Below are 25795 nucleotides of genomic sequence, written 5' to 3'. Positions count from 1 at the left end.
GCCTGCTTGCATTTGTAGGCCCGACGTAGCTTCCTGCCTGTGGTCCTCTGAGCCTGATCCAAAGCTTATTGAAGCCAGTAGGATTTTTCCATTGATCTCAGTAGGCTTTAAATTATGTGCTTGATCTGAAGATCTTAGTCAGACAACAGATGAGAAAGATTTAAATGCCGCACTTGGATTTCTGCCTGATTAAGGACTGTAGATTTCCATTCCGAAGTGCAGCATCCAGGCTCAACCATATCTCCATCTTGATGCCAGCTTCGGCATCTAAATAGCTTAGAAAAATATGTTGAAGTCTCCAGGCCCGTAAGAGTTTGGCTTTTGCTTTATGGCAGCAAAAGTGTCATATTTACATTGAGCTGATACCTGCTCATTATGCAGACAGCAAGGAAAGATCAGGGAGGAAAGCCTACTCCCTCTGAAATCAGTATCGCTGGCTCCTCAGTTCTACAAAGCCAGAATTTCATGTCAAAAATCAGTTCAGAAGGCAAAACCCTTCCCGTAAAAGGCATGGCCAGTTTGATACCAGAGGACCAAATATATAGGATCCTTACAGCCCCCTCTGCTTTTCAGCTGTACCATACCTTTGAAGCAAATGTGAAAATGCCTTCATAGCAGTTTTCTTAAAAACTACTACAATTTTTACCAAATAATTCTGAAAATAAACTGCTTTGGATTTTAGCTTGTGTTTGTGATGCAGTCCAATACTATTCCACTTGAGAAAGGGATCTGGGAAGGGTAAAGGAAAGCACAGAATCCACGCACCGCCTTTAGAAGAACCCTGTTCAGAATGTGGGCTGAAGACTGAGAGCATTTTAAGTTAAATTGTGTGGACCTGAAAGCATCAAAGCTGAATATTTTATGTGAAGCTTGTCAAGGGCCTTTACTAAAATAGCTTAAAAGCAGTATCACAGTTGCCTTCTTATAAGCATTGCACACTTTGAAAGATGAAACATGCTGAAGGGTTTTCAGGATTGCCAGAAGTTGGTGTATATATGTTCTTTCTTTTAGGTGTCAAATTTTATATGCCGTATATATACACGCGCTCCCATGTGAACAAACACCTTTCTTACCACTATTTTCTGCAGAAGACTTATTGCATATATTCATGATGTTCCTTAAGGTACAGTAAGTGGGGTTGTTGAGGGTGGTTTTTTTTTGCATTTAAAGGCTGGGAGTGTAAGATAAGCTAAGTTCCTCAGCTACCTAATTTAGTTAATGGGGAGAGAAAGCAGCCCCTGCATTCCATCCCACTGCTTTAAACATCAGCCTGTGGACAAGTTGAATTGCACTTTGCAAGGCTTGGCTCTGTCCGTTGCCTATAAAGGAGCCCAGCCCTGGCTTGGACCAAACATTTGACTTTCAGAAGGCTAAATTTAGCTGACAGGAACTCTAGTATTAATAGACTTGCATTCACTTTACGTAACAATAACAGGTCATATTCGTTCCTGATGCATTGTAAGAAATAAAGCTACAGTAGGGATAAACTTACCTCTGTAAGGATGTTGTGCTGCTGGTTTGGGTGGTTCACTATTAAGCTCTGAAAATACACTCCTAATATATTGTAGGCTTCACTCTCGTCATTTCACTCGTGGAAGATTCAACTCATTTGGGGCCTCAGTTGTACTACACTTGCTTAAGTAAGTAGTTGTACAGATTCCCGTCTCCTGGGGACTTACTGAAAATGCAGTGGAGAAATCTATTTTTACCCTGTCTCTATGACTCAAAAGTTCATTTCCTAATGCCTACAAGAGAGTCCATGTTGACCTCTGATGTGTTTTTTTTTTTTTACACGGAGTATTGCCGTAGTTGAAATGATTTCTTGTGAGGATAAAGCCAGATGAAGGCTGAAAAACCTCTTGTATCAGAGAATGGATAGCAGCAGAGCCTTATAAAGAGGGTGAAATGTGAAGTTTTAAAGTGGATGTTGCTAATAGAAATGCACCTTTTCATATCTTCTGTGCTCTCAGAAGGAAAGCAATATAAAAGAGCAGAACAGTGAGAGATGACTTATTGAAAAATAGATCATGGGTGAAATTTTGAACGCTGACTTCAATGAGAGACCAGCATTTCACACATGTTGATACAGCTGTTGGATGTTTCTAGATGGAGGTTGCTGCATACAAATGCTCACTGTTCCTTTTTCTCTTTTTTTTTTTTCTTTTTTTTCTTTTTCTTTTTGATATTGCTCAGAAAGAGTCATTGCCATGCGTGGCAAGTCTTTTGATCTCACTGAGGTAAACAGGAGTGTTGTTCAGAGCGTTACTCACCTGGAAGAGAGGGTAAGCAACATTTAGGTGTTCCTTGGTAACGTAACCCCATCTATTTTTCTTTTAGTGGTTAGCAGCTCTATGACAGGGACAAGCCTGAAGAGAGAGGTTGCTTAATGAAGGTTTCATTACAACGAGAGAGAGGTCTAGGAATGAGAAACCCAAGTTCAGAGTTTGATCTTGAAGTCATCCTTGAAACAATTCAGTGCAGTCAGTAGAAATACTCAGCTGAGGCGGGACAAAGGTGGGACACTGCTCAGTGTGCCATGGCCTCATCCCCACTGTCACCGAGAGGGAAGTCTCCACAGATTCTGAAAAGCCACCGAGTTGGAGGCATTCATCTCTTAAGCAATTTTTTTCTGAAGGATGTTTATTTTTTCATCAATACCATCTGGGCCTGAGTCTATTAATCCACGTAAAATATGTATTATGGCCACGTGGCTTGAGCCTTATAGTACAGGAAGTTTATTGCTCTGTGTCTCATTACCTTAGTGAGATACAGTAAAATAAATGTATAAATATATACATATATATTTGCAAGGTGTGTCCTTTAGTGCTGTTTTTAATAATGTGTGTGTATATAAATACATACGAACGTATATAAATAAATACTAACTGTATATAAATAAATACTAACGGCTGATCTATATTTCAGTCTGCATGAAGTCCCATTCCAGAATTTACCCCCGGTGCCATTAATACCTGCCTGGGTGTGGACCAAGAAACTGGGGCAAGAGTAGATTTTCACATTTACCAGGCATGATTCATTGGAGAAACCAGCTACGTTGCTTTCTTGTGCTTTTGCTCATCTGTCACTGTGGCAATATGTAGTGACAATTCAAACTGCTAGCATGGAAATAAGATAAAAAGTGTTTAGGACAACTGGGAAATTTCATTTAGACAGAATGTCAGACCCTAGTCTCCAGCGTAAATACTGTAGGTTTACCATGTCCAGCTTTGCGATATCATTTTGTGTGAAATTAAATCAGAGGCCAGCCACCAACAGGAATGCAGTTGAGCCTGTTCAGTTTTAGTTTGCAGTGTAATTCTGTTGCTCCTGATCTCTGTTCCTAGCTAGAGCAAGTTACAATTGGTAGCAGCTTATAAAGTGTTTGGAAACCACAGTTCCTATAGAAATGTCTTTTAGTTTCTTGCATTACACTTCAGTTCGAAAAGTTTGTCTCTGGAAAGCTGGTTCTGCTCCTCATTGTTCTTGTGGATCAAGTTCATGCTGGCTAACAGTTATTTTGATTTGCACAGTAACGTAACACTGATATTTCGGGACAAATAGGCACCAGTGTGGCTCCTGAAAGGGTGAGTTGCATGTATTCATAAGCCATTCCATTCATTTCTCTGACATGGAAAAAAGGGCAGGGCTGCTTTCATCCTGCTGCCAACCCTTTTATCTCTAAAGAATCAAATTTCAGGAAACCTTTCTGCCTAGGCCGAAATTTCAAAGGGATCATGTAATACTTAAAAAGTTGAGCTGCTTAATTCTCATAATTTTAGGGGGAATGTTATTTTTCCCACTGACAAAACAAAGCATTCCCCCAAAACAAAACAGAAACCATTGGAGGGGAAAAAAAAAAAGGCAAAAAGCTGGTTTGGTTAGTAAAAATGTGTTCAGTATTACTTCACTTCCTACTATTCAGGACAGCGCATTGTTCAAACCGATGCAGTGTTTATACACACTGTGGTTATGACTGTAGTCATGGCTATTGTTGAAGGATGTTACACAGACGTTTATCACAGTATGTCACTAAACCCATTGTAAAAATGTCCTAGTAGTTAAATGAGGCTTAGATTTAATGAGCCCGTAAGAAAAGACTATTTTTAAAATCATACTGTAAATAAGGTTCCTATCGCGGTGTTATTGGGATCAGCATACAGATTTTCTTTTGTTTCATAACAGCAGCAGTATCTCTGTGAAGTTAGGCAAGCAATTTTAAGCACACACTTTTACAAAGCTATTGAAGAAACAGTTACTTGGCCGTACTCAGACAACACCAGAATAGTAAATGAAGGTGTGAGATCATTAAAAAAAATAGCATGTATATATATACAAGTACATGTTGCACACACACACACCAGTAATAACAGTCTAGGTAATAAAATCCAAAAACTAATAAAATACTGTGCTAATCGCAATGTAATAAGTTGTCAAAGGCAGAAAAAGAAGTTGCTCAGTTAGCACAGTTCTGAATTAGTGCTACTTTCCCCTTCAAGTGCTAATGCTGGAACAAATCTATGATTTTAAAAACACTACTGCACTTGAGAAATGTAAAAATGATGCTCATAGCCATTATTAAGATTTTACTGAACAACACACACTTTGCTTGTAGCTGTGAAAACAGCCATTTAAATTTCTAAAAGGTAGTCATTTGGACCTCATTTTATCTTCAATTGTTTATTTTCAACCTGACATGTTTACTGTGGAGTACAGAGTTGTGCCTTATTTTGTTTAAATTAGGAAGTATGAAACTGTAAGGGGAAAATAATATAATTTTAACCATTCGAAAGGACATTGTAAACAACAGAATGTGAGGAAGTGTCCTTATTATTCTCCGTGTTTTTTCTGCAGTAGGAATGAACTGGTATCTCTAAAGCTGTAGTTTGATGGTAAAACATCAAGTAAGTTTTGCCACCAAAGAGGCAGTGCATGCCCTGAATAACCAGTCCTGTGCACTGTTCTACCATTCTCCTGTCCTTTATTTGTGCCGTGGAAGATTTGAGCGCTCTAAATCAAGTAACTGAAAAGATACGCTTCTATTTATTTATTATTTATTAAGATGTGATGTGTCAGTGACCCCATCTCGGTCTCAGCAGTACCAAGAAGGTGGAGCGGTGCCTGTTTGGAGAGCAGGGAAAGCTCAGGAGAAAGGCAGGTGGTTCTCCAAGTGGTTCTGCCACCCAAGTATCTTCGTACACCTCAGTGCTCAGCTCTATCAACCCCGGTCAGGGTGAGTAAGCAGCTATCAGAACCAGCACCAGCTCGCCAGCTTACTGCAGAGGTTTCTCCCTAGTCTCTGTAGTGTGAGCTGTGCTAGGCCACTCGCCAGGGACAGCAGTCCACGTCGCAGATGGCACTTCTGCCCTGGGCAGCGGCTCGTGCTTTTGTGGCAACCTCCTGAGAGCTCGGGGATGGAGTGCGGTTGCCATGGAGGCTCGAGTCATGAGAACGAGGGGCCACAGAATTCCCTGCTGCAACATTTGATTCCAGTTAGAGCGCTGCTGGCTTTGAGAGGAAGATCCAGACAATGGATTATTCTCGGGGCAAATGAAAACAAGATCATTCAGGATGAGGATATTTGGATCTGCGACAGCAGCCGTAAACATAACGGCGTTCCTCTTCCACCAAGAAAGGTTTTGACTTCACCAGTTACTCGTGTGTCCCGTTGGTGTCCGAGGCTCTCCTGGGGCAGCTCACTTCGGTCCTGCTGCCACATTCTCTGCTTAAACCTTCCTGGGGGCATTACCAGGGGCATGATTCTGAGTGCTTCATCCTACGGGAGTAGATTCCTGCAGCACTCTATTTAGAAGGCCATTTAATGTTAGCTCTCTCTTCATTTGGAAATAATGGTGTTGGGGAAAAAAAAAAAATTAATTAAAATGGCTTCAGAAAGTAGTTAATTATAAAACCTACCATGGCCTGAAGTATAAAATACATTGCAGACTGAGAAATCATGTAGGGGTGCATTACTAAAATAATTAATTTAAGATTTTACATATATCACCCACACAGCAAATGCCGTGGCTGCTGCTAAAATGAGTCCAGTGCCCTTCAAAAACTGTTAGCATCTCTTGTATCTCCCACTCACTCCCTTTTAGCTGCGCTTGTTTTATTCTTTACTATGGGCATGCCATTCGTGTTAAGAGTATCCATTTTGCAAAAAGGGCTTTCGGGTAAGAAATGAAATCCTCGCCACATTTGTGTTAGCATTATTATTGTGTTTGGGGCCAGGATTAACTCACTAAGTGCACAGCCTAACACAGGCAAGGGGCATGTGGACCTCACTGCTACCTGTGCTGTGCATCCTTCATCTGCAGCAGCCTCTGCAGTGATCTGGGTCAGTGTTAGGTGTGAAACTACTCTGTGCTGAAAACCTGACACTTCTCTCGAAGGATAACCGATGTGGGGCCAGCATGCTGGCCTTATATCACCACGGGTTCCCATCCAGGCAATCCCTTAAGCTCTGCACCGTTGTACCGAGTTTAGTTAGGGCTCTTCTGCCAGTGTGGCTGTGCTTGCTTACGTATGCTGGGCTGGAGTTACACAGAGAGAAGTCTCACCTCTCAGTGCAGGAAAATAGCTGCTGGTTGTTGTTGTTTGGGGATGGAGGGAGTGGTTTTTTTTTTGTTTTGCTTTTCACAAAATGAGTGTGGCCTGTGGAGGTTCAAGTTTAGTGGTGCTGTCCAAGCTCCATCTCCTCTCGCTAGCTATCAATATGCTGAGATCCCTGCTGCTTGTCAGTCTAATTTCTAGTTGGTGCAGGTTCTTGACATTCAGCACTTTATCAAACATAAGCTGCTTGGCACCTATTACCACTGATCTCAGCATTGCTAATAAACAGCAACATCAAGGCCATATTTTCTGGTTCCTGTCAGACCACTGCTTTCCTGGGTGAAATAAAAGTCCTATTAACATGCTCCTCCTCATTGGCTCTGACAGTTTGATTAATTAGGCCCCCTCTTTAGATGACCTCTGCACTGACACGACAGGGAGGTGAATATAAAATGAATAGTTTGCCCACATAATGGCCTACTGCAAGTTTCAGATTTTTATCGGATCAGACTGAAAGTCCGGGGCCTGTATTAAAATGGAGAGTACAGCAATATATGGCTGTGGGTTATGAACCGCAGGTTTTACAACACGGTTAAAGGATTAAAACCAAACCAATCCTAGCCATTCTGATATATTGACTTCTCCTCTAAGAATTAATCTTTCCTTTACTCTTGTGACCATACAATACAAATCTAATTCGTTTACATTATCAAATCAAATGACCTTTTGTTTTCAACAGATTTTTTTATTGCTAGAAAATACAGTATGTTAACTCTGTGGTTATTCAGCCTCCCATAAAATCCTAATGTAAAGCCATTATTCTAGATCCGCTCTATTTAAATGTCAGTCTGCCTTTCTATTATAAACCACCAGTTTGTAGGCTTGTAACTCATCAGGAAAAATTTACTTCAGGTGGAAACTTGGAGTATGAGCTCACGTCTTTTCTTTGAAAATGTGTTCTGTAAAAATGCAAGTGTATATGATCCAGAGGGATGAAGAGGTGATGGTGAACCTATAGCAGCAATGGGAACATCTGATGGTGCCAGCATTTTGGCCACGGCAGGGTGCCCCTGGCTGGGGTTGGGCTTTGTGATTGCAGGAGAAGCAGCAGCTTGCTCTGGCGGGCATGCAGAGGGCTTGAAAGCAGCCAAATTGAACTTACAGTATCCTCCAACCAGGAGGCAACTCCGTCTTGTCATAAAATCAGGACTTTTGATGGGTTGTTCATGAGAAAGAGGTCTTTCCTGACTCATGTTTTTTTCCTGTTGCTTGCTTGCACTTAATTAAGCGCCATTAACCCTCTTTTGAGGGGAATTAGGTGTTGCATGTTGCCTTGGATAGATGAAAAGATGAAAAATTCTTGTCTCAGTCAAGGTGAGAACTGGATAGAATATGAGGAGCATTTTGTTGATCCGTTGGAGTCATTGATACAGAGGTAAAGACTCTACAACATCGGTTTCTAATTAAAGTTTTCATGTTAGCTTTTTTCGCCAGAAGAGCCAAATTGACTCTTATTCAGTCTGTGGTTATCTGCATCCCCCCACAAACCTCTTTGAAGGGGCGTGATGAAGGTGGGCAAGCCTAAAATTAAATGTTGTGTAAATTGACCTGCTTGTAATCTGAGATCTTTGCTTAATGATCTTGAAGCCGACAAAAGCGAATGACCCATGCTTAAACAGATCCTTTTCAATTAAAATAATGCTCCTTTTACCTCTGTAATGCTGAGTGCTCTGCAGTCTTTTCAGCAGCTCCTGCTTCTTTTATGATCCTCATTTTTTTTTTTTGTCAGCCTCTTCTGTCATTTTTTTTCCCCTTTGTGTTCATCTGTTGATCAAGTAACTGCATTACTTTAATTGATTTGCTAAATTGGCTCATACATAAAACAGCTCCTCCAGGTAATAACCTGAAAATGTTAACGTAGGTTACTGAGTTCATGCTTGAGTGCTAGAGTACTTGTAGTTTTCGTTGGGTTGGGAGTGCCTTCTTCTGTTTCTTCAACTTCTGTGCTAGATTCCTTGTCACAGGCAGAGCAACAGGAGATAGATGTATTTATATACATCTATATTACATAGGTAGTGTGTATTTATGTGTATATGCACACGTGTATACCTGTGTAAGTAGCGTGTATGTAATATCAGCTGGAGGCTTTTTGTATGTGCCTACAAAACAAGTACATGAGGTTGCCTGAACTGAGAAGGAGGTATGATATGTATTCAGAGAGCCATGCTCACCCCTTTCCCCCGATGAATTTTTGTAGTTCTTGGTTGACAGAACTTGACAGAGGAGGTGGCAGTGTGTTTGGGTGAAGCTACCAACTTCTCTGCAGACTCTGAAGTAGGATCACAGTTTTCAGCAAAGAGAAATTTTGATTGCGTCAGATGTTACTTCTCAGCACAAGGCAAAGGCTATAATAAGTGAAGAAAAACAAGAAAACGGGCATGGTTTTTAAAGAAATGACACCTCCTAACACAATGAAATGGTGAACCAGTGTTACTGTCTAAGGTCTAGCCATGATGTTTTATGCAGTACTTAAATGCCAAATAAGTGTGTGTCATCACTCGGGAAACTTGGGTTGTTTTGGCTGTTTCCATAAGGCTATGGAGGGTAAGTGGCTTTTCACCCAGCTTAACAAACAAACTGTTTTTTCTTTCTTTCTTTCTTCCTCCTCCTGCCCTGTCCCTCAGAGTGGACGTTGATTTTACATTGTGGAGAGCTTCTGGACCAGTCAGCTCCTTCCTCTTCATTTCCACAAAAATCAGAAAATCCTACCATCAAAAACCGAGAAATTCAAGCTCTTTTCACTACTGCAGCATCCTGTGATGCTGGAAGGGGCACGGGTGCAGTACGGGAATGAAGGGGACAAGGTGCCCTTTCTGGAACAAGCAGCAGATCATCAGATCAGTCCCCATGGTGTTTTGCAGGCCTGACCTGCTGCCGCAGCACTCCTGTAGCAGTTGGGGAAATGCAGCGTGGGTCCTCTACGGCCCCAGATGACTTTATAGGTCCCATACAGCCCCAGCCGAGCCTGGTGCTACCTTTGGCCCAGGTGTGTCCCTCAAGCCATCCTCAGCCATACGCAGCGGCTACTACGTTCTTCTGTTAGTAGGTCTGTGTAGTTCTGTGTGTTTTAAAAGTAGAATGAAATTAGCCCTTGAGTCAAGTTTGAATTATTTTCAGATTTGGGGGATATTAAAATATCTCCCAGATCTCATTAAGTAAAGCCCTCAATAAAATAATTGCAACACAGCTGGAGATTGGAAAACCTCAGAAGATTTGGAGGAAATTTCCTCTTTGATGAGCGATTCACATACTTAACCAAAGTTTTTCTGAGTCATAAAGTTGAAAATCTCATCTCTTCCCTACCTCTCCAGCATCCACTAACATGCCGGTGTCATCCCCATCTCTGCTTCACTGCGTGTTCTTTCCCCCCTTCCCTCAGGGAGCCCCATGCCCTGTCTTGCTGTCCTCTGTCTTGTCATCCTCTGTGATCCTGCTGGTGTTTTAACCTCCTGACTGTCAGCTTTATCATTCAGAGAACCAATAAACGTTTAGAAATTGTAGCATGTGAGTTGAAAGAGAGAGAACCTGCAAAAATCCCAGCCGTTGTTGCGGCTTCAGCTTTTTGTAACGTTGGGAGAAGAGCAGAACCGTGTTCTGGACATTTGCAGAGGTGCCTGAAACGTGTGTACTTCTCTGATTAGGAGAGGGATACAGCCACGGCGTCACAGTACTGGTAACCCACTTCTGTAAGAGCTGTCCCACGAGAGCTTCAGTTGTTTAAAGATGCAGGATAAGCAAAACCCCGAGGAGCTGGGCTCTGTGATACTTATTAAGAAGGTTGCGTGTTACTGTCCCCACTTTCCTCAGCGGGACGCCGAGGCACAGCACGTAAACGCGGGTGGAAATGAGCTAGGACAGCCAGAACCATTTAACTTTGTCCTTTCTGCTATCACAACGTTATGAGCAATATCACGATGTTATAACAAGCACGTTTAGGAAATTATTTAGCCTTTAGGATTTCCTAGTTGTTGTTACATTATATTAAAAAAAGGGGTTTTAATATTCACTCTAAGAAAGAGCTTAATCAAAAACGCTTTTGTGGCACCGAAGGCAAGTGTCAGAGTCTGCCCAGAAGCTCTTATCTCGTAAAACACGCTTGCTTAGTACGCCGTGCACTTGCCCTGCTCAGCCCTTTGTCTTCGTGGTTACACAGGCTCTGGCCTTCCCCTTCTCCCCTCTCCAGCCCCGTTGTTTCCCCAGCAGGCACGCTCTGCTCTGCCCATTGCCGGAGCAGCGCGTGTGCTGCTGCGCCCTGGCAAACGCTGGTGTGCGCCTCGGGACGGAGGGCGGAGGATCGGATGGAGGGTGGAGGATCGGATGGGAAGGCTTTTCTGTGCTGTGCACAAAGGTCGCTTTTGTTTTTATTCCCTCTGCGGTTTGCTGTCAGCAAGCGCTCTGCGCCGCGGCAAGCTTTTGCGTCGGGTCGTGGTGAATATTTTGGGGCTATGCTAGTGGGCTAGTCCCAAACCTCAACGATTCTGGGAATGCACATGCAGTGCCCTGTCTCATCCCGTCTTTGCTGCTGCAGGAGCTGTCTGTCTCCTTCCAGGCTCGTGTGTGCACCCTGAATGCTGACAAAAACACCCAGCGAGCGTCTCGTTCCTGCTGGTCGTTGCGTGGAAGCGCTTCCTGCTGCGGTGTGGGCCAGGCGCTCCTTCGGCTTGGTCCTGTAGAAGGAAACAGCCCCAGATTTTTGCCTCCTGTGCACTTCGCTTGGAGGATTAAAGATCAAACTGGAGCTTTTGTAGGGTGACCGGTTAGCCTTAAAAATGAATGAATAAAGGAAATAGAAAAAAGAATCTATTTTTTTCTACTTCTGTTTAGATGTAGCCAATGAAATAATTGGATTTGCTCATGGGTTAAAAGGAAAAGTTTTGTCTAGGTCTCATTGTAGGTTTACCTTTTGAGTTGTTGAACTCTGAGGATTGTGTAATTAAATTGATGAGCCCCTAGCCAGAGAAAGAATGGAAGTAGATGGTGGGAGATAACATCCTTTAAAAACATCAACCTTCCCGAAGGAGTCAAAACTCTTGCATCACTTGTATGAGCTTGGCCATAGCTGTGTGTCTTCTGTTTCCCTGCGTGACTGCTGCTTCTGAGATGTACATGCCACGGAGGGGTTGTGATTTTGTTTTCTGAAGCTTATGCTGTAAAGTAATGCTCCCTCGCTGTATTTTTTTTTTTTTTTAATAGCAAAATAGTAAGAACACTTCAGTTATTTGGGAAAAGGGAGGATGCGATCACCTGCTGAAGAGTCAGCTCTCTGCCTCTGAAGGCCGCTGGATTTGTTTGTCTTGTCAGGCAGTTCTCCCACAGCACCCGTGACGGGAGGGTGAGCCTTGCCCTGAAGTTTAGGATCGCCGCCTCCTCGTTCTGGTGGCGAGTGCCATGCGCCCCTCCTGCAGCACAGGGTGTGAAGGCAACGCGCAGCCTGCTGCATAAGCACTCTGTTAATTGCAGCCAACGTAAGCTCCAGAACGCCAGGTGGAGAGGGATCTGTGGGGATTCCTGCACAGAAATGAAGAACCGAAGAGGGTACAGCAGCGGGGCAGGTGTCTGCCTTTCATTAGGATATTCCCCGTGACACATCTGGTGCCGGCAGAGCCGAAATGCCTAAACGAGAAGGAAGCTTTGCAGTCAGGGGAGGGCCGAGCTGTCAGGTGAGCCAGGGCTCAAGACTTACCATGACAGCTTCATGGCACGTGAAGGATGCTGTGGAGCGCAGCGTGGCTGTGACGAGCGGAGGCTGAATTAGGTTCTCCTGGCCGTGGGCTGCCACGGTGCGTGAGCGGGACCCGTGTCGTGCCGTGCGGTGCGTCTGAGGAAGTGTTCTGGTCCGTCAAACGTAAAATGACAAAATCATTTGTTCTCTCTCATTACGAATTCCCACGGTTTTTTATGGCTACGCCTCCCTTGTGACATTTCAACAGTTGATCGCTTTCTTTTCTTTTGACTATTTAGAAATGAAGCACGCTATTCACGGCGCTGGTGGTTCACAGAACTCTGTTACTTCGAACGTAATAGGAAGGAAAAATATGTCAGGTCTTAAATATGATTACGAATGCCTAATTATCCTCTGCATAATTATTTGCACTGGATTGCACCTTATCATAGGCGGGTGCAGCCAAAGGACATCACAGACACATCCTCTTGGAGCTGAGGGGTCTTCTCCCAACAAGTAATCAGCTCAGGAAGGCGTTGTATGTATCTGTGTGCATGTTTTTTTTCCCCTAGATTGTTTAAAAGTTGTGTGTGACTCTGTTTAGCTCTTTGGTATGCAGCGAAAGGCAATACCTGGAGTGCAATATCCCCGTCCAACACATGCTGATAGGATGCTACCTGCCTGCAGTGCGGGCTTTGCCTCTCCTCCACCCGTTCAGCGCTTGCTGGGGACAAGCAGCCGTTCCTCCGGCCCCTCAGGGGATTCACAGCACATCAACTCCATTTTGCCTGCACCACAACCCAGCGTAGTGCAAGCACGGGGTGACCTTCCATGGGATCTCATCCCAACATGACCCTGTGCTGCTTTTCCTCTCGGTGCTGTTCCAAACGTGCCCTGTGGGTTTCCCTGCGAGGCCCGAGTCAGGGAGCGGAGCCTGAACCCTGCTGTTCTTCCAGTCACGCCCTCTCATCTTCCCGATTTATTAATTTTTTACGAAAAGATTTGAGTGTAATAAAGATTCCTGCCTTTTCTGTGCATGGGCTGGCTAATGGGGAAGGCATCTCGAAAGTTTTCTTACAAGTGGGTTCCCATGTGGTGGCTGTTAGTCACAGCTAATTACAGAGGCTGGTGAAGGAAGAATATATTGGAACTCGGATTCCCCTCCTCCTCCCTCAGTGCTTAAGAATAACATAAAATAAAAAACCTGCAGACAAATGCAGCTTTTTCCGTGGTTGCAGTCTCCAAAGAGCTCCAGAGAGATCACAGATGTGGTTTCATGTTTCAGGTTTAACTATGGTATAATAAGTACAGTACTATCTGCAGGAGGAATGCAAGTGGGGAAAGAATCATTAATTGATAGTGAAAAGTTCAACCTATGTGCTGTGTGTTTGTTTTTTTTAAGCAGCTGAATGTTTAGCCAACTGCAGCCCTGAGGGTTTTGATAATCTTGATATGTTAAAACGTGGGAACATTACAGGAAAGGAAACATTCGTACCTAATTTAGACGTTTCAGAAAGGTGAATCATGGCAAAGCAGGAGCAGTTGTGATTTAGCTGAAGTTCAGACACGTTTCATTTTTAATTCAGTTGCTTGCAAACCTGCTCTGCGGTGCACTGCCCTCACTTAACAACTTAAGATCTTTCTTCAGGTTTTCAGATGGCGCAGAGTAAGCCAACAGTGAGAGCTGGAGTTTCTTTGCTATGCACGAGGAGCCCATAGCTTATATAAAACGCTTAAATAGCATTAATTTTCCTGTCTTTTCTTGCCGTTCTTCCAACGTCCAGGAAGTCTATTAGGTTGAACGAGTTCCTATGTATGTGTAATATAAGCATTAGCTCAGAAGGACCGCATGGGAGGAGGATGTGTCTGTGATTTGTAGCTGTGACCTTCCTGCACCTGTATTGGTAGTGCCTGCTGTTTGCCCTTACTGCTGATTGTCAGGAACTCTGAGTGTACTTAGAACTGGGTAAACCTTTCATTGGTCAAATTACTTTCTCTGGCAAGCAAAGTATGTATTTTAATTACAAAAAATAAAATTAAATAGAGATGTAATCTCCACGGGAAATTTCCACTTGAATGCGTATTTGAGATTGAACATATTCGTAAGTTAGAGGGTGCAGAAGGCAGATTCCATAATGAAGTGATGTAGGACTCTTAATGATCTTTCTCATTTAACAGGTATGCTTTTCCACATTTTTTTTTAACATGTAAGTTTTCTTTTCACAACTGCAGTACAGACAAGACTGCAGGAGTAGCTTGAACTCTGAGAAGGATGGCCCCAAATATCTATGGCTGGTACAGGGAAACCCTCCTAGAAAATGAAGCAACCCAGTCTTAATTCTTTTGCCTACACTCTAAGAAACACGCACACAGATGAAAACTATTACAAATACCTTAATTCTAACAGCTACCCAAAATGTTCAAATAACAGCTGTAAACACTGCCTCTTCAGAACAATTGTGGATTTACCTGATCAGGAAAGACGTTACTGTATTAAAATTGCATCAAGACCACTCACTGTGGTATTATACCTTGACAAAGTACTCTAAGAAAGTAAGCTTTTTATCATTACGTGCCTGGGTTGATGGATAAACAAATGTCACAGAACAATGCTGTGCTGTGATGGAGAAACCTGAGGATCTCTTTTTCTTAAGAAATACCAAATGAGTTTTAAGTGATAAGATCTCTTAAAAAAAGTTACTGGGAGGCTAAACATTGATCGAGGCCTCCAGGAGGCTCGGGGCTTCAAAGCCAAGTTATGTGCAAATGTTCTGATATTAAAAGCGCTAGACAAAGGAAGTTTGAATTTGGTGAAATATTGTAGTACACAGTGCTTATGTCCACAATGTTACGCTGTCTTCCTGATGAACTGTTACCCACTAGATGCCTTGTGCTGTAATTTTCCCTTGCCTCCAAAAACTGAGGGTTTTGATTGTTTTGATTGGATAATACAAGTTAGGAGTTCTTGTATTTGAACATCCCCAAATGTGAGCTTTAGAATGAGCTTGTGTTGTTTAATTTTTTCTCCTTTCTCTTTGTTGGATAAATGCCCCCGGAGCTGAATATTCCTGAGGTACAGAAAGATCATTGGATATTAAATTCAAACATACAGATCAGTGTGTACTTGAACCAGTTTGTTGTAGAGACATTCCCTTCGAACAGGCTGTCTGCAAGTAGTCTCTGTGCTGCAGAAGTTACTGTAATTCAGAAAAATTGGAGAAGGGAAGAGATTTTTATTTTGCACTGATGCACTTCATCTTATTTTTCCCCAAAGGACACCGTGGTTTAATGGATGGGGCTTTAACCTACCCAGAGGTCAGTCTTTGCTAGACAAGTGGAACCTTATCCCCGAGGGTATTGATATACTAATGACACATGGACCTCCCCTTGGTAAGTGAAACAAAAGCTGTGTGTGATTTTTTTTTTTTTTTTGCATGAGAATTTTACCTTCCAACTAAGCAAAATTAGTAATTCCATAACATGTGCTGTAATTGCACTCTAACTCAAAGCTATGAATTAAAAAGCCTTTCTGAAAGAAGGGTAAGGTGATCATTAAGGTTAGCAAAATCTGTTGAGCTTCCAGGTGTTTTTTTCAATTACATTTTTTGTTTAACTCAAGCTAGGGAATATCATATATCCAATTCCATGGCCATTTTGTTTAAGTACAATATTCATCTGACAGTTTCCAATCCCATGTGATTTTTCAGAGGTTGGCTTAAACTTCTAAAACATTTCCCCCCCTACTATGACATATTTCTTTGAGGTTTTAGCGTATGCAGTCAAAAGTTCAAGAGCTTGTAGTCATGTTTTCTCCTTTACAATTCCCTTTTAAGCATAACATCTGTAAAACCACTGTTACATATTCTAATTGACTTAAAGTAAATTTGTGAAAGAATGAATTACGCCCTCAGATAATTGTAAACTAAAGACAGCTATGTAAATGTGTAAATTTTTTTCATGAGTTAGCTGAAATTTTTCCATTTAGTTACATTTTGCTTGTCCTGAACATGTGTGTAATTCACAGATAAAACAGATCTCACAGTAATTCTGCAATAAAGTAAATTCTGGTTGTCTCAAAAAGATGCTAAGATGAGGATCGCTCAGCAGAGGTAGAAGTACTTGGTTTGGGGCATGTGTTAAGTGCTCACTAAACCATTTTAAAACTTCCACTATTTTTTCCAATCTTTTACCCTACAAGATACTATCACACATCATGTGTTGCTTTTCTTCAAGACACATAGCAAACAGTCTAGGATCATATTTTCGGTATTTCAATCAGTTTTACAACTGAGAATTGCCTTTTTTCAATGTTGCTTATCAGGCTGAAGAAGTGCCAGCTACTTATTCATTACCGTTACCACTAATAGATGGTGATTTTGCCAGGCTTTCAGTAAATTGTTTAGAAATACAAGGGGTCAGATCATCGCACGATAACATGAAGTCATTGACTTTTGGGATGGTAGTGAGTTTAAAAGAAGAAAACCCCCAGTTCTCAGAATTGCACGGTGCCAGTATAAAGCAGCATTTAAATGCCACCAGGTTGGCTCAGTGCTCTCCCAGGGACCGTGGAGTCAGGAATTAATGCCTATTTTGCATCATAGTAAGTTAAGAGTCAGCAATCGAAGGAGAGCTAAGAGCAGAGAAAAAAAAAAGTTTTTGACCAATAATATACTTATTGCTCTTCTTATATCCTGGTTACTAGGAGCTCTTTTAATAGTGCTGCAAATTCACTTTAAGCTTCCCGGAGCTACCTGCCTGCTGCTTTGATAAAGCAGCGCTGCACCAGCTGCTGACAGTGGAGCACACCGGATATTGCAAACCAGCGCTCTGAATAGCACTCTTTTAATCTGTTTATTTTCCCGAAGAAGCAGAAAACCCCACAAGCACTTTTATGATGTTTCGCGGGTGCTATTTTACATGGGTTGCTAATCCATCTGCTCTCAATTGGGTTCGTGGAGAAATACAGTGATGCTGCAGATGCTAATGAATGCTTTAATTGAATATGCATTGCTTCTTGTTGCTAACTGGGGGCTCAGACATTACCTGATGCTCGCAGCCCTCTGGAAGTTGTGGAAGGCTGTGTTAAATCTTTGGGGTGGCAGAGGTGTCAGGTTGTAGAACAGCTGATTTCCTCACGTATTTTGCTTCTGGAGGGACCACCTCACTGAAGTGGGAAGGTGACCGCTGTGAGAGCCAGGGGAAAGGGAAGAAAAATCAGCAGTGCTGGGAAAAAATGTTCAAGGGTTTGAAGGTGGAAGATGAGTTGAAGCCTATAGTTTAAAAAAACAAATCACATCCAGAAAAATATTAATGCATGTGGAGAGGGGAAATCTTAAGGAAGACGAAGTGACAGTGAAATGTTGCTTAAAAGCCATTGTGTGCTTTAATGGAGAGGTTATGAGTGTAGATAATGGTAATAAACCTTCAGTGAATTATGACTTCCTGAAAGACTATGTAAAACCTTACCTGAATAGAGAAAATTAATACTATTGATTGCATTTTGCCTTCAGGTTTTCGAGACTGGGTTCCAAAGGAGCTGCAGAGAGTTGGTTGTGTGGAACTGCTAAACACAGTGCAGAGGCGAGTAAGGCCCAAACTCCACGTCTTTGGTGGAATCCATGAAGGTAAGGACCTGTGCTACTCCTCTTGGATCTGAGGCTAATTCCAAAGGAGCGCATCTCTCCATGACGCATTGCAAAGGGACGGGTATTGGCATATTGGACTAAAGTAGAGAGGGAACTGAGGGAAGTGATTGCATGCACAGCACTTTGTAAATTTATGCCAGAATTAAAACAGGCTGTTTCAGGAATGTGTGCTACATTTAGCCACCTACATCTTTCACTGTGCAAAGGTTGTTCTACACAGGTTAATTGAAAGCAATGTAAATTTTGACAAACTTTGTTAGAGAAACAGATGAGATACCCCACACATGCAAGCCAAAATTAAAATTATTCCAATTATTCCAAGTGCGGGAGCCAAGAAAAGTGCTAGAAAATTGAAGACAACTTACTGTCTCAGCTTACCTCCCTCGGCATGCAAGGAAAAGCAGAAAGGAGGACAGACATCGGGAGGAGAGATTGCCAGAACTCACTTTGCATACATTTCTAAAAGCATCCTGTAGTACAGTTCATACTGTGTATGTTAGCTTCCAGCAGCCTCATATTTTAAAAGAGATTTGCCCATTGTCAGTACCAGATCAGAAATGAAAAGCTCTGTTTGTGGCAGTGGGAGGGAATGAGAGATTAAGTATATTTTGGAGATATTTAAATATTTAATACAATTTTGTAGCTTTCATGTGGCTGTGAGACAAATATTAGGAGGTCTGCCAGAGAGAGAGTGTAAGACTTTGTGACCCTAGAACTCAAAATTATGCATTAAATGCTTTATATTTCCCCCCTGGAGGTTTCTCCATTGACTCTAATTAGCTTCTCTGTAAGCTCACAGATTTGGAGAACTTCTGAAATGAAAAAGGAAAAAAAAAAAAAAAAAAAGAGAGCTTGGTCAACTAGTATTGTTGGTTTTTCCAAAGCCTTCATGACTTCATGAAATGGATTTTACGCATGGTTTATAAAGGTCTGTAAATAAGGAGTTTGTAATGGAAATACTGACTTGACCTTAAGTACAGCGGCATGGATAGCAGTATTTGAATACAGCAAGACTTCCAGCTAAAACACAAAAATGCAGCTTTTGTAGTTGCCTGGGATGCTGAAACTTCTAGTTGTAATATTCTTAAGTAATGGGAGAGAAAAGAATTTTAATGTGTGAGATGATTATGAAAAAGCACTGTGGAGCCACGTGCAGCACCTCGCATCTAAATCTCATAGGAAAGGTGGTAGCACGTGTTAAAAGTGAACGTGCAAATGCATTCTTACAAGAATACTAAAACAAGTTAGAATCCTGTTTTAGTACTTACACAGAAGACATAAGAATTACCAGTTCCTGTACAGAAACAAATGGTCAACTCTTCAGAGCAGCACCTCGCAGTACAGTTAATTCTCATCCAACTCTAGCTCAGATGAATGCACACTACATTCTGTTAAACCAAGGGAGGCTATACACACATTTTGATCGTGCAGGCTTTTTGTCCTGGTTGATAAGTAAAACCAACCACAAACAAGGTTTTCCCCACTGTAAGATGATCTAAATCAAAATTGCCAGTCCAAATAAATAAAGTGCAGCAATTCTGAAGTGATTATTCTCTGTGAGAGACGCTGTAGGTAGCTGGATTTATCTTAGCTCTCAGACAGCAGTGAGCTGTACTGTACCACGTTGGTTTAAAAGAAAAACATTTTTCCTTTGTGGGTTAGCAATGGGAAGTTCTCTTTCTCCATGAAACTCTTAATAATAATAATAAAATAAAAGGTACATTTTGTGCCAAATTCGTCCTAGACTTTTTCTAGTTTCTTTGTGCGCTTTTGGTGGATATCAGCTGAAAACAATGGATCTCTTCCACCGATGGAACTGGAGCCCCGTCTCCATGTCCTTGAGAGAATGTCTGTAAGAGGAGACGTTTCTGTGCTTTTATTACCATTCATTTTCTCACATAGTAGATAGAATCCCATTGCCTGAATGGAGACGCAGGTGTGATTCAGTTCACAGGTCAATAGTTTGCTCCACTTGCCCAAAATTCTTGGAGTGCACAGCCCTGGGCTGTTCCATCCTATTCCTGTGTGGCAAGTGGAAGAACAGATAGAGGCCAGAAGTGAAGCGGCTTTACTGCTTGTTGCTCAAATTTGTCCTGAACATGGCTATTGCTGGCCAGATGTTTAGGGGGTTGAGAAGAGTCTCCGGCCTCCTGAACCTGACGCCGTAGTGTTACTGAGGAGTCAAGGCCTTGGCATGCTGAAAAATCCCATGATTAATATTGGCTAGTCCTTCATTTATTTGGGAATGAGCTGTCAGGATCCCTTCATAGTGAAAAGCAGTCATCTATTAAACTTTAACCTCAACTTTCTGCTTAAGCCAGTGCTTATCCAGTGACCTCCAGTGCTCTATTATGCTTATAGCAAGAGATTCCTTTCCTTAGTCATGATTTTCACTGGTGTCTCCTTGTAAAGAACTTAATCTCTTTAATTGTGTTCTTCTTGTCAAGTCTATTCCTACATTTGGGTTCAAATCGCCTGGCCTGCTCAGGCTGCCATAACTGCAGCTCCCCTTTGAGTCAATGAGACTCCTCTTTTGTGCGAAGACCTCTTTAGAACCAAGCAGTGCCTGTGTTTTTCACTATTGGTTAGACCCACTTATACTTTCAAAGAAATACTTTGCAGCAGCTTTTATGAGTAGTAATGTGTGTGTGTGTATTTTTAACCTGCTACTAATGGGTTTCTGAGGTTTCACAAGCCAATGTGAACACCGTCTTGGCAGTCCTGTGAGAGGGACCTGGATGATAAAGGCTAGCATGGGGAAAGCTTACCAAGCTTGGTTCATTGCCCAGAGACAGCAAGGATTTTTGTAGGTAGAGCTGAAAGTACTTCTAAATCTCCTGTTCCTGATCGGTCTTTTATTATCTGACAGATACTACAAGCATGCAAAGTACAATGTGCTAATTAAGTAATTAGGAAAAGTACGTGTGTGATTTTTGTCTCTGGTTTTGCTGTAATCAATTGCAGCAGAGGATTTTCCGTGGAAAAATGTGTGAAGATAAAACAAAAGCATCAGTTCTGATTTCAAATCCAGTCTATTGCGTTTTTTCCTTCAAGTCTTTGTGGCAGCTTTCAAGAGCTTATGTCATTTTGAAGGGATTAATTCAATTTTATTCCAAAGCATTGATCCCGCAACAAGCTTTCAGTGCAGCTGCCCATGGGCAGCATCGTTTGTTTATATTACAGTAAGTGTGACACATTCTCCCTACAGGTTATGGCATTATGACAGACGGTTACACAACCTACATCAATGCTTCAACGTGTACAGTCAGCTTTCAACCAACCAATCCTCCAATTATATTTGACCTTCCAACCCCTCAAGGATCATGAAGCACTACTGCACATTTGGAACTGGGGAAGGTCTATAAACTGCCATTTTCTAAGTACAAAACTTACATTCTGTTACATGTTTATTTCAAAATTACTGGGGCGGGGGGGGAGCATTTTGGGGGAGAGAATTGTGGTTGTTTTTGTTTTGGGATGGATTTTTTTTGTAAATTGCTGGTACAAAAGAAAAAAAAAAGTTAGAGGGTTGTGCTTTTTGGAAATGCAGCATCCATTTTAAATTGATAAAGCATTGTGAATTTGTAAAATGAATTTTGTTTTTCAATAAATTTGCCATTGTAAATTGTTATAGTGTTCTCAAAAGGACAGCCAAGCTTTCTTTTAAGAAGTGAGAGACCTTATTTTAATATTATATGATAAGCTAAAAAAATAGGCAGCATTTAAAAACACCCAAATTTGCACAACTTACGTTACTGTCGGGGTTTTTTTAAGTGTCTTCTTTTTCCCTAGGTCTAAATGTTAGCTTTTCATCTCTCCATTTATATCATTTTTTTTTGTAGTAGTAGTACAGACAAGATTTTGGGGTCCATTTTTCTCTTGATATGTCTACACGTCAACTTCTTTCCGTTGACAGTGGAATGCAGCAAGGGGAGAATAGACTTCTCAGTTGTTTGTCTCTACCTGCTTTATACGTTAAAGACTGGTATAGATAGCCGCAGCCTGTATGTGGTATCTACCTTTTATTGTTTGTTTTTAAATTATTTTAGCTTTAAAAAACTGGGGGTGAAAGCTGCAAAGAGCAGGCATTTCACGCAGTAAAAAAAAAAAATAAAAAATAAAAAAAAATGTAAATGCGGACTCCTTTTAAATATGAATTTATATATATATATGTATTTTTTGTGCATTATAACTAAGCTAGGATTTAATATTGCCAGTATAGCATCTGCAAAATTATGCTGTACAGCACATCTAAATTATGAAGGATGTGACACATTTTCCAAGTGCTCAAGGCCTTCAAGAGCCTGAGTTAAATCTTTGTCGTAGTTCAGGCATGTATAGAGTCAAATGGATACAATCAAGCCTAACTAAAATAAGGCTTAGTTGTCCTTTATATTTAAATATTCTTCTCGTCTTTTTATTTTCTTTTTCTTATTTTGCACTGTGTGTAAATGCAATCTTGCTAGCACAAAATATTGTTGCAGATAGTTATTTCTGTTCTACCACTGTAAATGCTATTGAGCTTTGTTCTGTTTTATGTTACCTTGTTAATGGAATTTAGAAAAGCAGTTGTTTCTTTAAATTTATTGTGATATTATATCTAGCGGCCTTTATATGCAAATAAAATTGCAAGATTTTTAAATATGTGGTTTAAGAGAATTTTGCATTTTTCTTTGGCATGAACGTTGGGGGGGACAGCAATAAGATTAAGAAACAGCTTTTCTAATTTTCCATGATTTTTTATTGTTTACCATTCGTAGGATGTCAGTTGGGCCAATAAAGCACTCAGACTTTTTACTTCTGTTTCTAAGCCATCCATCTTTCCGTTCTTTTTAGAAAGAAGAGATTTTGTCTCAAGATGATATAATTCAGTGCGACCAAGTTCGTGCAGTTAAGCCTTGTAGGATCCCATTCCAGACAACACGAGGAAAAATGGATTAGGCAGCAGCCTTTGTAGTTCCTCACTTGTTTGTACCGAGCTGCAGGTACTTTAAGCTCATCCACTGTGGGTTAAGAAATGAATAGTCATAGATGAAATGTATCTTTTTATTCGGATCTGTTCTTAGTTCTGTGGCTACAGCAGAATTCACCACTGACAGGAGAACTGCACGGGATTATGATTCAGTGTGTGTCAGCAGAACAACAAATGAATCAGGACCTGCTGGTCATGCTGCAGTACAGTTAAGTATATAATAACAGAATCTTCTTTAAAAATAGCACTTGGAGCTGTGAAAATCTAGATTGAAACATAAGAAGATACAATGGTGTTTTCATGATTCTGAACCTGCAGTGAGCAGAAGTGGAGTAAGATAGAGTACTCCCATTTATCTTAGCAGGTTGTTAGCTTTTAAGTCTCTTGGTGATACTGAAATTTCATTGTCACTAAATATCAGTCATTCACTGTAGATGTAAATTCAGATTTTTTTTTTTCCCCAGTTAGCTGTAGATTGCCAAAACCAATATTCTAGTCACCTGCTTATGTGCAAAGAACGTGGCTATATTAAAAATGACTGTCCTTCCTCAGGTGAAGCATTTTCTTGGAACACACAAAAAAAAAAATTATAATGCACTCAGAATTATTCTCTTTCATTGGTCTTTTGCTTGTTGTCACCACACAAGGAAGAAGGATCTGTTACCTGGAATGCTTCATAGTGCCATGAACTCCTAGAAGAGCAGAGAATAATGCTTGCATCTGAATTCCTCTCCAGCCTTCTGAAGGACCTCCTACCTTTTCACTATGTGCATGGTAGTTAGGACAGGAGCAGTCCATGACTGCTCATTCTCCTCTGCAGGTATTTTTCCGTAGTGCAAACTGGGTTATTATTCCTAAAGCAAAAGTTATAAGTCAGCAGCTTTGCTCCAGAATGTGAGCAGCCTGAATGAAGCCTTCTGGCAGCAGACAGAGCCAGATGAATTGAGGCTGGTGTAAGTGCAGCCAGGAGTCTGCCTTTAGACAGCTGGTAGTGAGAAAATATCCCAGGCAAAATTCCTTGAATAAGCAAAAGTGTGCACCAGACTGCAATCAACAGAATTGGTGCGCGTCGTTGTGTATGTCTTCAAGGTGTGTGCCTCTTGGTTTCAACTATTTCCCTTACAGCTTTTAGGCCCTGTAGTGCAGCAGGTGGAACCAAGCGGTTCTGCACTGGAATGTGAGGGCCTGTATTTGTAACAGACTGAGACTTCTAGTCAGACAAGCGTCAAGGACAGTCACTGCTTCATCATCAGGTGGTGTTGACGGTGAATATGTGTCCATTTAGAGAAATCCCTAGTCTTCAGGGGGTACTTTCAAAATATATTGTTTCTCTTGTGTTTTTTTTTCTCTTTCTGGCTGTCAGCTTCACCGTCTTTACCACCATTTGTTCATCACAGAGTTTGTTCCGCGTGGCAGTATCTTTTACATCGTGTTTCTTCCTTTCCCATCATGCTTTCAACAGTTACCTATCCTTTTCTCCTCTCCGAGAAAGCTAACATTCTGGATAGCAGCAATTACAAAAAGGCCAGGAAAACATTTGCAGAGATAGTTTGGCTTTTTTTTCATACTCTTTAGAGACCTTGAAATGTATATGTGTCTGTCTGCTGTCACAGGCAGGAAATCTTCCTTTGCTGGATGTCAGCCATATCTGACAATCAGTGTAAATAGGGCACAGTATGATTTGAAGAAGTCTGGTTTCACTGGGAGGCAAAATGGCGTTAAATCAGCTGCTTTTCAAGGATCCCTTACTACTAAAAGTAGCTCAATGTCTGTGTGCAGAATAAACCTCGGATAATAAGTCTTTCTCTGAGGTCTGATCCAAGTCCATTGAACTCACTGGGAGTCTTTCTATTGACTTCAGCTGGCTTTGGATCAGACACCTGGCATCTCTCTGGATTGTGTTTCTGTCTATTGCTCATCCTTCAAACTGGAGGAGATGGTCCCTGGTTAACATGCAAGAACCTCTTGGCAGGAAGAGGGACCTACCTATTGTAAGTGCTGAATCTTTCCAAGTGATTGATTAACAGCGGTGTAGTCGATTAACCTTTCTTCTTCTGAGAGCAGCTTTCATCTAGTCGTCTTGCTGAGGCTGAAAGCAGTCAAGGCCTTTATCAGGGGAGGGCTGCAGAACAGGATGCTCCCCAGAGGAGATTGGTTCCCAATTCTCTCTGCATAGTGAATTTAGTGAATTCAGCAGACCTTGAGGTCAAGCATTTATTAGGCTAAGAGACTGTCAAATCAATCTGGTCTACTCCAGGCAAGTTCTACCAGGAGAATGGGTTTTGCCAAGACTGTGTCTAAGAAATAGATTGATGGCTAACTCCTGGTTGAAGCTGCCTTTCTCTTTTCCATTTTCCGTGAATCAGAGGTTTTTTTTTTTTTCCCCTCACTGACATCAATATTTTCTCCCTAGACAAATTTTATTAAGGAAACTCCTGGAAACCATCTATAATTTAAGTCTCCGGGAGACATCCAAACTCTGCAGTCCTTCCATTTGGTGTTAAATTGACCCAAGGGCTTTCTCTAAGACCTTGCTTTTGACCACACCTGATTGAATTACACTTCTGGAATTTTCTTTACTTCCTTTCCCAATTCCAACACCCCTTCCCATCCCCCTTTCCTTTTTTTTTTTTTTTTTTCTTTTTTTTTTTTCAGGATACTTTCTAGTAGTTACAGACAGGTAGGGAATTCCATTCTCCCTGCCTGCTGTGACCAACTTCTTATCGGAAGGAGAAACGCATGATAAAAGCTGTGTGCAGCCAAGCCTGCAGCACAGAGCAATGTATTCTGCCGTGTCTCTCTTTTGAGGTATAGATCCTAACTTCCTTGCAGATTCTCCATTTGTAGTAACCAGTCTTTTTATGCACTATCACTGTTGTAATTGACATTCAATCATGTTATGAT

At 41.5% G+C, this 25795-nt stretch overlaps 1 protein-coding gene across 3 annotated transcripts in view; it reads left to right on the top strand.

Annotated features, from left to right (window-relative positions):
- Nucleotides 1-22688, top strand: part of MPPED2 (metallophosphoesterase domain containing 2) — a 99314-nt gene extending 76626 nt beyond the window's left edge. For all 3 annotated transcript variants that reach the window (XM_082761215.1, XM_082761216.1, XM_082761217.1), the window contains exons 5-7: nt 15549-15664; nt 17785-17898; nt 21128-22688. In XM_082761215.1, the coding sequence (XP_082617341.1) occupies nt 15549-15664; nt 17785-17898; nt 21128-21246 (349 nt within the window). In that variant the 3' untranslated portion in view covers nt 21247-22688. The remainder of the gene's footprint in view (nt 1-15548; nt 15665-17784; nt 17899-21127) is intronic.
- Nucleotides 22689-25795: the final 3107 nt, after the last annotated feature.

The sequence above is a fragment of the Aythya marila genome, assembly GCF_965140915.1.
Source record: "Aythya marila genome assembly, chromosome: 5".
NCBI classification, from domain to species: Eukaryota; Metazoa; Chordata; class Aves; order Anseriformes; family Anatidae; genus Aythya; species Aythya marila.
This window is presented reverse-complemented; position numbering and strand designations above follow the sequence as displayed.